At 51.8% G+C, this 13517-nt stretch overlaps 1 protein-coding gene across 8 annotated transcripts in view; it reads right to left on the bottom strand.

The window, feature by feature from the left end:
- Positions 1 to 437: 437 nt before the first annotated feature.
- Positions 438 to 13517, bottom strand: part of RXRG (retinoid X receptor gamma) — a 45300-nt gene continuing 32220 nt past the window's right edge. For all 8 annotated transcript variants that reach the window (XM_058701777.1, XM_058701778.1, XM_058701774.1 and 5 more), the window contains 6 exons: positions 9689 to 9849; positions 9444 to 9573; positions 7999 to 8131; positions 6558 to 6649; positions 4613 to 4718; positions 438 to 926 (listed from right to left, as the gene is read on the bottom strand). In XM_058701777.1, the coding sequence (XP_058557760.1) occupies positions 779 to 926; positions 4613 to 4718; positions 6558 to 6649; positions 7999 to 8131; positions 9444 to 9573; positions 9689 to 9849 (770 nt within the window). In that variant the 3' untranslated portion in view covers positions 438 to 778. The remainder of the gene's footprint in view (positions 927 to 4612; positions 4719 to 6557; positions 6650 to 7998; positions 8132 to 9443; positions 9574 to 9688; positions 9850 to 13517) is intronic.

The following is a 13517-nucleotide window of genomic DNA, read 5'->3' as shown; positions in this document are numbered from 1 at the left end:
AGATAATGATGGAAAACAAATTAGATGTTCTCTGGTCTTTTTGCTAATGTTGCCAATTAACAACAGAAAATTCCTTTCCTTTGTTACTACCCCGTATCAACTCTCCTGATCCCAGAATCTTCCTCCATCCAGATAGCATCTTCTCGTGGCCTTATGCTCAACTGCTCTCAAACAGGACAAGGCTGTTTGTACTCGTTATTCTTAGGAGGAAGGAGGAAAGAAAAAACAAAGCGAGCTCATTCTGAAAGACAATGTGTCTTACCACTCTCGCCAGGGGCTAAGCTGGCTGGGGACAGCTTAGACTCAGGCTGCCGAACTGTGGGATTGATTTACCGTTTCAGGGCCACACCCCCATTCCCCAGCCCCTAACAACTTTCCTCCCACAGCTGAGAAAACTTCCCCCCATAACAATAACACACCCCGTGCTCCAGGCAATGTCAACATCATATATATTATTTTATTATTCGCTCGTTTGCTTTCCATGGCAAGTGAAAAAATAATTTAAACCAATTATATGTACAGAGGCTTGGTGAGTTTTTCCAAGAACTTCCAGAAAGATCCCCAGCCCCTCAGATTGCAAAGAAGGGTTTCCTTGAACATCTGTACAAAACCACCTATAAAAGTCGCACGTGTAGAAAGGTTTCTTTATTGTAAGCATCACATTATTGGAACGGGAAAGGGTCGGGGCGGGAGGCAGCGGGACGTGTGCAGGGTGGGGGGGTCCACACACACCCGCCCAGGGGTAGTCCCAGGCTGGGGGGGCTGCGGCTGGGGGCGTTCAGGTGATTTGCAGCGGGGTCTCCAACATCTCCATGAGGAAGGTGTCAATGGGCGTGTCCCCGATGAGCTTGAAGAAAAACAGGTGCTCCAGGCACTTCAGGCCAATGGAGCGCAGGGCCGGGAGGCGCAGCAGCAGCTTGGCAAACCTGCAGGGGTGGAGGGTGGGGGGGGCGACAGGGCGTCAGGAGCCGGGTGGCCACTCCAGTTCGTCTGGTCTCCCCGACCAGCCCACGTGCGACAGAGAGCCTGGAAGGGGACACTAGGGCGGCTAGACAAGCTCTACTCCTAGGAAGCTTCAGCAATGGGCTTTTAAATTTTTTTAATGTTTATTTATGTTAGAGAGAGAGAGAGAGAGAGAGAGGAAGAGAGAGCGCGAGCAGGGGAGGGGCAGAGAGAGAGGGGGACGCGGAATCCGAAGCAGGCTCCAGGCTCCGAGCTGTCAGCACAGAGCCCGACGCGGGGCTCGAACTCACCAACTGTGGTATCACGACCTAGAGCCCAGGTCGGAGGCTTCCCCGACTGAGCCACCCAGGTGCCCCCCGCAATGGAGTTTTTAAAGGGGAAGCCAAACCCTGTGGCCTCTTGAGAGTGTTCTGAAATCTGCGCCCACGTCCCCGGATCCCGGGCAGGAGCAAGGCCCAGGCTCTGGCTCATCTCCCACCAACCAGCTGGGGCTCCCTATGTCCCCACCCCGCCCGCGGGCTGCCTGCGAAGGTCTGCGGGGATGCCGGAACGGAGCAGGAGACACGGCTGTGCTGACCTGTGGTGGCCGTCGCCACTCACGTACGTGCACGTGGGGGCACCTACTGGGGCACCGCCAGGCCTCGTGGAGGTTCTGGAACACGAGGTGACCGAGGGCGGGGCCGGCGGCCCTTACCTCCCCGGCTGAGTCCGCCTTTCCTCTCACCACCCCTCCCCCAACAGACCACGGCGGGGGGAGGGGGGAGGGGGCGGGGGGCGGGGAGTCACCAAGGTTTGTTACCAGCTGGCAAGCAGTTGTTACCAACACGAAGGAGGTGCTTCCTTTAAGCAGGAGGAGAGTGGCGTGGAATATACTAGTCTCGCTCCCTAGGGCAGTGTAGGGACACGACATACACGTGTGCGAACACACACTCGCGCCTGACACACGTTAGGTAGACCCACTCACACATTCTCACGCACCCTTATACACACTCACCCACACCTGCCTCACACGTGTCACACATATACACGTGTGTGCACACACTCACCCTCTTACCCACCCTCAGACGTGAGCTTGTGCACACGCCCACCTACGCACACTCATTCTCCTACACTCTCACGTGCCCGCACACGTGCACTCTCTCCCACACGCATGCACTCACGTGCGTGTGCTGCACACTCCTGTACAACCAAGGACCTTGGCTGTGAGCTTCACCGCAGGGAGAGAGGCCTGTGTGTGAACTACCCTAACATTTGCACATCCTCCTGGGTCCCCTCGATTTGCTGTGTTTTCCAACTTGCCTCGGTGGCCCTTCTCCATCTCTCAGAATCCTTTTTTTGCCAATAAAGCTGATTTTTAATGTTATTAATAATAGCTGGCAATCCAGTCACTCATAACTTCCAATGAAAGGACAAGGACTGAAATGCTATTGGTCACCCTGGCCTGATATCAGAGACTCTGGTCAGGCTGGCTCTTCACGGAGCGTCACAACATGAGTTCACGGGGGGAGTTTCAAGTTGGAATTTTAATGCTCCTGGAAAACGTGTATGTTTCTATATTCAGGCCACATGAAGTTTCAAAGAAATGGGGCAATATAAGAAAAATAAAATGGCACCATCTACAAAAAATCGGGATTACTTCTTTACCTAGAAACATTAAAGGTCTTAATCAGTTAAGCATCTGACTTTGGCTCAGGTCATGATCTTGTGATTCATGAGTTCGAGCCCCAGTTGGGCTCTGTGCTGATGGCTCAGAGCCTGGAGGCCACTTCGGATTCTGTGTCTCCCTCTCTCTCTCTCTCTCTGCCCCTCCCCTGCTCATGCTCTGTCTCTGTCTTTCAAAAATAAATGTTAAAAAAATTTTTTAAGAAAAATTAAAGTCTATCCCAAGGCCACACAACCCTTCAGAAAGTTCTGCAGGGCATCCCCAAGCAGGAAGAGCCATTTAGGTAAAGGCTGAGCTCCTGGTCCTGACTCTACCACGAAAGACTTTTACGGAATTAGATGAAGGGAATGGCTTCTCTGTAAAGTACAAAGAGAGGCTGAGACAGAACTCTGAAAATGTATCGTTCGCTCTAAAGATGCCTGCGTTTTACAACCCACAAAATGCTAACTACACTAGGGGACTGCTGTCTCAGCTGACTGGCCCTGACTTAGGGGCTGAGATCGGGACTGGAAACCAACACGCCCGTGAAGGGCCACAGCCCTGGGGACAGACGCCGTGTGCCTCCCTCACGTGCTCGGCAGCCACAGCCTTTGAGGTGCCTGCCGCGCAAGAGACAATGTGCCTGCGTCCTCCTCAGTTCCATCTCTGCTTCGCTGGAGCAAAGCGCACTTCCAAAGTGTTTCCAGGGAGTGGCAGCCCAGTACCACGGACAGCACCCGGCTGTGCCCGGCCCTCCTTCCACCTGTTCCTGCCCAGCAGAGGTGACCAGCCTTCGGCACGCTTACCTACCTGCCTGAGCCAAGTGACATCCCCGATGCACCTGCTCATCCTCAGGGTGGTCCCCCTCTGTCCAGGCTGTGCCGGACACACCCCGGGGACACGAGGGGGCCCCGCCTCTACACCCCCTTCCCTGCCCTTCCAGGTCCCACCCCAGTCCAGCCAAAAAGGAGGCAGCCAGGACCCCCTGGCAGGCCCGTTGCTAGGAAAAGGGGTAAATTCCAAAGTTTTGAAAGTAACATTCAGCGGAAACAACCTAAATGTTCCACGGGCCAATGGCTAAATACATTAAGATCCGTCCACCCCGTGAAACGTTACAGAATCACTGAAAATGATAATTTTGTACCTTTCGGCATCTGATAAAGTAGCTAAAAACGGCTAAGAGAAGGGAAATAATACACCAAACTGTACCATTTCATGTCTGTAAATGCACGTTTCTGTGCACGCATGCACTGACACGCAAAAATACTGGAAAAATATATACCCCCAAAATGTAGGATTCATCTTGTCCCGCGGGGGCAGAGCAGAAAGCCAGGCAGCGGCCCTGGAAAGCACAAGCTCTCTGAAGCCAGACAGACCTGAGTTCACCTCCCAGCCCCACTGCACACCAGCTCCATGATGCCGGGCAAGTGCCTTACCCTTTCCGGGCCCTGGTGCCTTGCTAGAAACTGGAGACACTGAGACCCGCCTTCATTTCTGCATTTGCTCGTCTGGGCAACATTTACAGCCCTATACTATGTGCCCGGCACTGCTTTAGGCTATAACATTGGATCAGGGAATGGCGAACAGGACAGGATCTCCGGTGTCATGGAGGCAATGTTTCGGCAGCTTTCAGCTCGTTAGAAAGATTAAAGAACACTCGGGGCGCCTGGGTGGTGCAGTCAGTTAAGCGTCCGACTTCAGCCAGGTCACGATCTCGCGGTCCGTGAGTTCGAGCCCCGCGTCAGGCTCTGGGCTGATGGCTCGGAGCCTGGAGCCTGTTTCCGATTCTGTGTCTCCCTCTCTCTGCCCCTCCCCCGTTCATGCTCTGTCTCTCTCTGTCCCAAAAATAAATAAAAAACGTTGAAAAAAAATTAAAAAAAAAAAAGAAAGATTAAAGAACACTTGAAAACCCTAGACGGCACCTGCTGCACGTTACCATGTATGCAGGGCAAGGAAGAGGCCTCACCGTGGCCATTAGATTCTTCCTGCACTCTCTCTCTCTCTCACCTGCCAGGTTGTTCCGGATACTTCTGCTTCGTGTAGGCCTCGAGGGTGGCATAAACCTTCTCTCGCAGAGTCTCTACCTCCGAGGGGTTGGACAGACCCTTGGCATCTGAAAAAGATGACTGATTTAGCCTGTGGGGACACATCTCAGGTGGACACCCTTCCAGAGAGGCTGTCCCCGTTCACTCTGGCCTCTGCCCCAAGAGTTACTAGATAGAGACGCGCTGGGTGGGGAACAACAGTGAAAGACACCAAGCTGGTCCCCTGGGCCCCCCAGCTCTCCCTCTCTGTGCCCAGTCCACCCAATAGACTCCTGGAGCAAAGGCTGAAAACCCTGTTGATCGCCAAAGGCAGCCACTACCGACTCCAAGGAGGAGAGTTTTACCCTATTCGCTCATTCTAGAACGATTGCATCCCCACATTTACTGAGTGCCTCCCATGTGCTAAGCCCAGACTGAATGACGAGATGGTACAAAAGCCAGATCCACTCACGTGCCGCATCAGCTAACGAACCGCCTGATTCCTGGGCTGAAGCCTGTGCAGAAGTCACCATGAAATTCTGAACGGTCATCTCTCCTGACCCCCAGCGGCATGTGAGGAAGCCGATCCCTTCCTCCTCCTTGAATCGCTTCTCTTCCCTGGGCCACCAGGACATCACTCCTCCACTTCTCTCGCTGCCCCTCACTGGCCTGTCTCGGGCTCCTTTGCTGGTTCTTCCTTTTCTCTCCAGCCCCTACGTGAGGGTGCACCCCTGGGCCCACCTCTGCCCAGCCCCCTTCTCTGTCTCACTTCACTGACCACCTATGTGAGCTCACACCTGTCTCAGAGTCTCGTGTGCCCAGTAGAGGCTGACAGCTCTCGAAGGCACATCTCCGGCCCTGACTTCTCCTCTGAGTCCCAGACTCATGAACACTAGCTTCCTGGACAGCTACTCTTGGATGTCTATTATCCATCTGAAAATTTTTTTTTAAGTAATAGGTTTTTTTTTCCCAATGTTTATTTATTTTTGAGACAGAGAGAACCAGCATGGGAGGGGCAGAGAGAGAGGGAAATGGAATCCGAAGCAGGCTCCAGGCTCCCAGCTGTCTGCACAGAGCCTGACACGGGGCTGGAACCCACGAACCATGAGATCATGACCTGAGTCGAAGTCGGAAGCTTAACCGACGGAGCCACCCAGGCGCCCCAGAGATTGATTTTTTAATTTAAAAACACCCAGTGCTCATCCCAACAAGTGCCCTCCTTAATGCCCATCACCCATTTAGCCCATCCCCCCCACCCACCACCCCTCCAGCAACCCTCAGTTTGGTCTCTGTGTTTATGAGTCTCTTCTGGTTCACGTCCCTCTCTGTGTTTACTTATTTTTGCTTCCCTTCCTCTGTGTTCATCTGTTTTGTTTCTCAAGTTCCACATATGAGTGAAATCATACGGTATCTGTCTTTCTCTGACTGACTCATTTTGCTCAGCACAATACACTCTCGTTCCATCCACATTGTTACATGTCCACCTGAGGTTTTCCTGTCCAAAGTCCTAATTCCTACCCCCCCTACCCTTAGGATCCCCCACTTCAGCAAACAAAATTCCATTTTCACAATAACTCGGGAAAAATGAACCCAAAACCCCTGAGAATTATATTTAACACCTCTCTTTTCACACTCTATCTCTAATCCCTCCGCAAACCCCACCAGCTTTGCCTAAAACTATCCGCCAAATCTGATCCTTCCGACCACCTCCTTCACCATGACCCCGGGCCACTGTCGCCTTCCCCACTTGTCCCCAAATATGCACACTCCGTGCTCCTTCAAGACACCCGCAAGACAGGCTCTAGGAGTCGGAACCACGAAGGATCGACTCCCGGCCCTGCCTCCTCTGCCTCAGCTGAGATGGGGGACGTCAGAACGCAGGAGCACCGCGGCCGAGCCCGGAGGAGGGCGAACCACTGCCCAGTCACCTGGGTTAAACAGCACGATGGCCCGCAGGCACCCCAGCTCCGCCTTGTCCATCTGCATGTCTTTCATTTTGGAGACCAGCTCAGTCAGGACTCTGTTCACAGGACACAATGACAGGCGATGAGAAAACCGTGAACACCAGGCCAGGGGCGGATGAGACGCACGCACCCCACGCTCCTTATGTCCCCATCCCGTGTCCCAGATGATGCGGCAGGTGCTAGGGGCGCAGAGACAAAGAGGGTGCCGTCCCCGAGCTCGAGGAGCTCCCAGTCTCACTGAGGAAACAGGGAAGCAACGCGCAGCGACACAAAGCGGTGAGCAAAGTCCAAGGGAGCACTGAGGGGGAAGCAGTGAACTCTGGGGGTCGGGGGGGGGGGGTGGTTGGGCGGCGCTGGAAAGGCAGCCTGGAGGACTGAAAGTCAGTAGAAAGGTAACAGGCTAAGCAGGGCGAGGGTGTGGCTCGGCTAGAGGGACACAGCAGGGGGCAGCCTCCAGGGAGAGGGTGGAAATCTCCATGACGACGGCGGAGTCCATCAAAGACCATGTTGGTCCCTGCATGGCCTCTGCGTGTTGTGGGAAAGGGCGGGGAGGGAGTAGAGACGCCTTGGGTGGACATTCACGTGGCCTGGAAATCCATTTACAACGGAGGGTGGGAAGGGGCCACAGGGCCCCGGCCCCCGGCCCAGAGGCTATTTTCAACCCTATCCTCGCCAGATAGGCTTACCGGCTGCCCGTCCCCTTGCCCCACACCATTCATCCCTACTCATTCCGTTCATCTCTCTGAATCACATGCGTTCAATTTCCTTCAGCACCGCTTAAGGCTCAGAACGCCAGGCTGGGGCTCCTGCTGCGGCCCTTCTCCAGAGACCCTGCGACCCAGTCCAGCAAAAACCTCAGCTCATCTTCCGCGACTCCCGAAGTCAGGTCCTGGCTGCTTACCTCCATCCCGGCCCCCTGGCAGTTCAACCTCCCCCCCCCCCCCCCCCCCCCCCGCCCCCAGGTCATGTCAACGATCCAGTCTCTCCTTTGGAAACCCGCAGAGGTAACAGGTTCGCCCTCCTGCCCCAGCAACCGTGCTGGCCCCTGCCTGGCTCCACCTCCATCTCGTCATTTCAACCTTTCTTGTAATCCACGCATGCGCACACACACACACACACACACACACACACACACACACACACACACGCCCTGGAAGCAAACGAGAGCCACCTGTCATTCCTTCCTTGGTCTATGTTCCGATGTGTTCCATGGTCTCCGCTTCCTGCCCCGTGCAGATGTGTGGGTGGACCATCCTACGTCCCAGCGCTGCCCACAGGTCCACACACCCACACGCCCACGGCACCTGACGCACGCGCACACGCACAGGCACACACGCCCAGGCACGCACGCGCGCACACAGGCACGCTCGCGCACACGCACGCACTGGAAGCAGACGAGAGCCACCTGTCAAAGATGGAGCCGACCCCAGCGCTGTGGGCGCTGCTGCGGTGGACATGTAAGCCGGTGGCCAGAAGAATGCCGTCCTGCACAGAGACGGAGCGGTGGGAGAAGGAGGCAATTAGCAGTTCGTTCCACCCTGCAAGGAGAAGAAGGAGGCCTTGAGGGAAAACTGACCGCATTCTCGCTTCACCAATCATCATCCAAGGCACGAATTGTCGCTCCCGTATAACAAAAGCAGAAACAGAAATCCAAGGAGGTTAAAAACCAGCTCCAGACGATACAGCTCATGAGTGAAGAAACAGGATAAGACGGGGGTCCCCTGACTCATGGCCCTGCACTTCCCCCCCTCCCCCCCAGTCTCCCCCAGGACAGCTCAGAATGGCAGCTTGAGGATCAGGACACTTCTCCTCCCCCATCCCAGTCAAGCGACAAATACGGGTTGAACATTTCACAGGTAATCGTCAACATGTTAGCTGCCACGGTGGATAAAGTGAGGATACCTCTGCCCCCAGCACCTGACAACTCAGTTTTATTTCTTTGGTGCTCGCTGTCTGGCAGGACCCAGCACAGCGTGTAGCTTTCAGTCAACACTCAGAGACTCTTCATTATCTAACAGGGATGAAATGAGGGGACTGGCTTCCAATGCTTAGCCAATCTTTATGAAATTTCCCTGCTGGCGCGGTGACAGAGGAGAGTGGTGGCACATGTCAGCTGCACAATGTTCCAGAAATGGAAGCCGAGAGAGAATATAGCACACAGAATCTGAAAATAGGAAGGGACCCTGGGGGTGCCTGGGTGGCTCAGTCAGTTAAGCATCCCACCTCGGCTCAGGTCAGGATCTCATGGTTCGTGGGTTCGAGCCCGGCATTGGGTTCTGTGCTGAAAGCTCAGAGCCTGGAGCCTGCTTCGGATTCTGTGTCTCCCTCTCACTCTCTCTGCCCCTCCCCTGCTCACACTCTGTCTCTCTCTCTCAAAATAAATAAATAAACTTAAAAAAAAAAAAAAAAGGAAGGAACCCTGGATAAATAAGCTTGAGAAAAAAAAAATCCTTGGCTTCTCTCATCTCACCTGTGAAATGGGAAAACCTCTACTTTCCAATTTTACAACACTGCTTTGGACTGTCATCAATAAAACTGACTTGACTGTATTTGAAAATTAAATGCCAATTATAAAACCACGGTAAAATTTACACAGAAGAAGAGTCTCACCCTCCATTAACAATGTTTCATTTGGGAATAAAAGGTTTGGGGGAGGGCCACCCAAACTTAAGAACCTATAATTAATACATAAAGACCAACCCTGGATGGGGTTATCCTTTCCTCAACACGGCACACGGCTTGGATCGGTTACAGCCTCATTGGGTGACTTGCTTTAGGATCCCAAGGGTAATTTCAAAATGGCAGCCCAAGCAATTGGCCCAAGGAAACCCAAGCCCCGATGTCCTTTACCTGCCCGGAGCAGGATGACCTGGTCCTCCAAGGTGAGGTCAGAGAAGTGGGGGATGCGCTTGGCCCATTCGACAAGAGTGAAAAGCTGCTTATCAGCAGCATGGCATATGTTCGTGACAGGGTCGTTCGTCTAAAAACAAACCCAAAGCCCTGTGAGGGGCAGATTCCAGGACTCTTGTCCACCCCTCGCCCATCTCCAGCCCAAGAAAGAAGTGGGAGGCGGGTGGAGGTCTAAGACCACTGACCGAGTTCTCCATATTCATGTCACCATAGGATTCCGTCTTTGGTTCAACAGCAAGCTCAGCTTCTAGAATCCTCTCCACAGGCATATCTTCATGGCCACTACTGGCACATTCGGCCTCACTCTCGGCCCGCTCCCGGCTCCTCTGCCTTTCTTCTTGCACAGCTGGCACACGAGAGGACAGGCAGATGTTACCACGTGCCCAGGACAACTGTGGGAAAGCGAATTACCTACCGGAGCCGAGCCTCAGTTTCCTCATCTGTCATGTGGGTATCCTTGCGGTCCCTGACCAGAGGGGTTGCGATGTTGACAGACAAAACAAAGAAAGGAAAGCGATTGGCTTATGCGTGGGCAGAACTGTGGGTTTTTTAGTTCGCATCCTTTCCTGTTCCTTATGGTGACCAGTCTAAAAAGTCTGCACTTAAAATTTTAATAACCTCTGATTCTGCCCTCTCTTTTAATGAGCCACGTTCTCCATGATCTCTCTTCAGTCTCCTGGACTTTACCTCTAGCTGCTACCTCTAATAAGCTGCGGGCATGCGATAGTTAAGTGGCAAGGACATTACTTGGAAAATCCCTCTGTCAGGTCCTATGCATCAGCCTTGGCATTCACGTCCCATTAGGTCTGCCCCTAATGCACCAGCCTGAACACAACATCACCTGATCCGACTTGTCAGGGAAGATCTTCAGGGAGCCATGAGGGTATTTAGTAAGTGAGGAGGTGGAGGAATGTCACCTAGATGACATTTCAGAATCAGCGGCTGGTTTGGGGGGTGGGGAAGGGTAGGCAGGCAGAGGTGCGGGCTGGAATCATCTCAGCCTCCCCAAATTTAGGGTTGTTTTTTTTTTTTACCAAACTTCGTTCTAACCCCCAGAACGCTATGCCAGGCAGACCCTCTTGCCAATTCTGTCCTCTTCACTGACAAACACTCTCTGTTGGGTTAGTTTCCATAATCTACAAAGCTGTGGTTTCCATCTTCCTTTCCCCAGTATTAAGGAGCAAAATTCAATATTGGTATGCTTTTTTTTTTTAATCCCAAGAATCAATAAAATTATATTCGAAGCCGGTGGCTAATCTGGAATTCAGTGATAGCTACTTCACTAGCAACTTCTACCCTTCAGCTTCTGTCCTTTCCTCCCCTGGGGCCCACCCCCGATGGCACAAAGGCTGTAGAATGAGCTGGAATCAGATGCTGGACATCCAGTTTGTCATGCAAGTGATATCAGTGACCTTCCAAGGTAGGTCAGAGAAGGCTATGCCTACAAAAACACAACTCACACTCCAAAGTCTCCAGTAGAGACACATAAAAAATCCTCAAGATGGGAATGATATTCAGTGGTTGGGACGGAGGGAGGGAGGGAGGGCAGGAAGGAAGGAGTGGAGGGAGAAATAGAAGAGAGAATAAAGGAGGGCAGTGACAAAAAGAAGAAACAGAAGAGAGAGAGAATGAAGAGAAATTAGGAAAGAAGAGAGCAAAAGTCATGCACTTTGGAGTCCAAGGAGCCTTTAGATGTCTCCTCCAACTCCTAGTTTCTCTTTCTCCCTCATCCTTCCTTCCTGTCCACTCTGTCAGTCTTCATTCTCGGACAGCATACAGACACATATGTATTTATATTATCAGCTGGATTTGCTGGTTAAAGTTGAACGCCTCTGGTATTAATTTCTTTAAGATAGGTTAATAGGCTTCTATTTGCCTCGATTTTAAAAGACGGGGAAAAAGCAAACTCAGTGAAGTTCCTTCCGCGGTCCTCAGCTGATTTCTTCTGTGGATTTGTAACACGGAAGGAGAATAACCTTCAAGCTTCAAAGGAAATAACCTTGGCTTCTGGGAATTAGATTCTAATTCCAATCTTGCCATTAAGCGAGGGATCCTTTGCTCTTCCCCTCTCCACTCCGTGCCGTAAATCTTACTGTCACAGAAGAGGAGTCATATATCTGTTGCTGGAAGAAACCTTCGATGTGGCCAACATTCTGAGCCTCCCTACAACATACTTCAGGATATATCCAGGGGACACTGGGTGATCTAACATGGTACCAAATTCCTGCCTTGGGACAGGACTTTATCCATTAGCCCAACATGTATTTATTGGACATGCTCTATAATAACCAAGATTTATTGAATTCTTTTCTCTGTCAGGAGTTATGCTCAACACTTTATACAGATGATATTTCATTTAATCCCCATAATCACCCTCTCAAGGACTATGAGCCACAGAGTAGTTATGTAACCTGCCAGAGGTCACAGAGCTAAGAAAAAATGGCGCCAACATGTAGACCCAGGCTGATGGCCTTCTGAGCCCACCTCTCACCCCCCTGTACCACCTCTGAGGCTCTGGGCTAGTGGTACTAATAAAGACCACACAGGGCTCATGGGGATATCGAATACTACCCACTAATTGCCACAGAAGTAGTCCATTATCTATCCAAACTGTATTAAATGACCAGATATCATGGAAACGGACTTCGCCTAAGACCCCTGAGGATTGTGTGGTCGCCTGGAAGTTAGAGGGCCCCAGTCCTGTATCAGTTCTGCTACTAGCTCCCCATGGAAGCTTAGGCAGTTCCCCAGACTCTTAGAATCTATGTTTCCTCTTTGAGGAAACAAAGGTGTCACATCCGAGAATATCAATGGCCACTCCGGCTTCCCCATTAGGTACCCTAAAAAGGCAATGGGTCCTGGCCCCTGGCTTCTGGCAGACACATTCCGAGCCCATTCTACTTCCATCTTTTTCTACCTGTTTTTGATAGTTTCTCTCAGCTAACTGTTCCAGAATTTTGTTATTCTTGTCTTCAAGGCAGTGTCCAACCTGAGCCCCCAGTTCTGTACCTTGAGGTCAGAAACGATAGGGGTGAAGGAAAGGCTGTCAGGCAGCCTTCTGGAAATGGCCCTTCATGCAGCCAGATGAGGAATGGATTTGCTCCTTTGTCTTCTCTTCATCAGGGTAAATAGTACCAATTCCTTTAGAAATTTCTCTAGGAGCCTCTTTCCCCTCCTACATTTCACTACTCAGCTCTTCATTACTCCTCGTTTCTCCACATTCTTCTCAAAAATGCAGAAGCCAAAACTAGACACCTGTCCGTGAAAGAATCAGAACAGTGCCAAGTTTAAAGGAAGGACTGCCCAGGCCCTTAGAATCCACAAGTCCCTGTCTGCCTTACTTTAATGAAAGAGCCACACTTCCCGCCATGTGACCTGTGCACCAACCACTCTGACTGTAATGGAGCTGAGGGCTGCTGAGGCTGAGTTTTGAGAGACAGATGGTGAAGCAATAGAAATGGCCACTTCTCTGACTGAAGGCTTTCACCTTCCTTTAACTCAGTCTCATCTGCATCAGGAAAACCATTATTTTTCCAAGTCAACCTGAAACTTATCTGTCCTGGGAGGCAAATGCGACCCTGGCAGCAAACAAGCTCTTGCTGATGCGAGACTTTCTTTGGGGTCATTAATCTTATGTTTGACCATCATGGTGGCAGAAGCTTAAGGAGTATCAATTCTATCTTGGTGAAGAGAAGACAGCCTCCACCAGCTGATTTTTTTCCTCATGTGTTCTGCTCTATAAGATCATCGATTCTTTGAAGGCAAGGATGACATGAGCATGAAGCAGGCACTCAGTTAATACTGGATGGATGGATGGATGGATGGATGGATGGATGGATGGATGGATAGATGGAAGGAGGGATGGATGGATGGATGGATGGATGGATGGATGGATGGTAGGATGGATAGATGGATGGAGGGATGGATGGAGGGATGGATGGGTGGATGGAGGCATGGATGGAGGGATGGATGGGTGGAGGGATGAGTGGATGGATGGAGGGATGGATGGATGGG

Source organism: Neofelis nebulosa, chromosome 15 (genome assembly GCF_028018385.1).
Source record: "Neofelis nebulosa isolate mNeoNeb1 chromosome 15, mNeoNeb1.pri, whole genome shotgun sequence".
NCBI lineage: Eukaryota > Metazoa > Chordata > Mammalia > Carnivora > Felidae > Neofelis > Neofelis nebulosa.
This window is presented reverse-complemented; position numbering and strand designations above follow the sequence as displayed.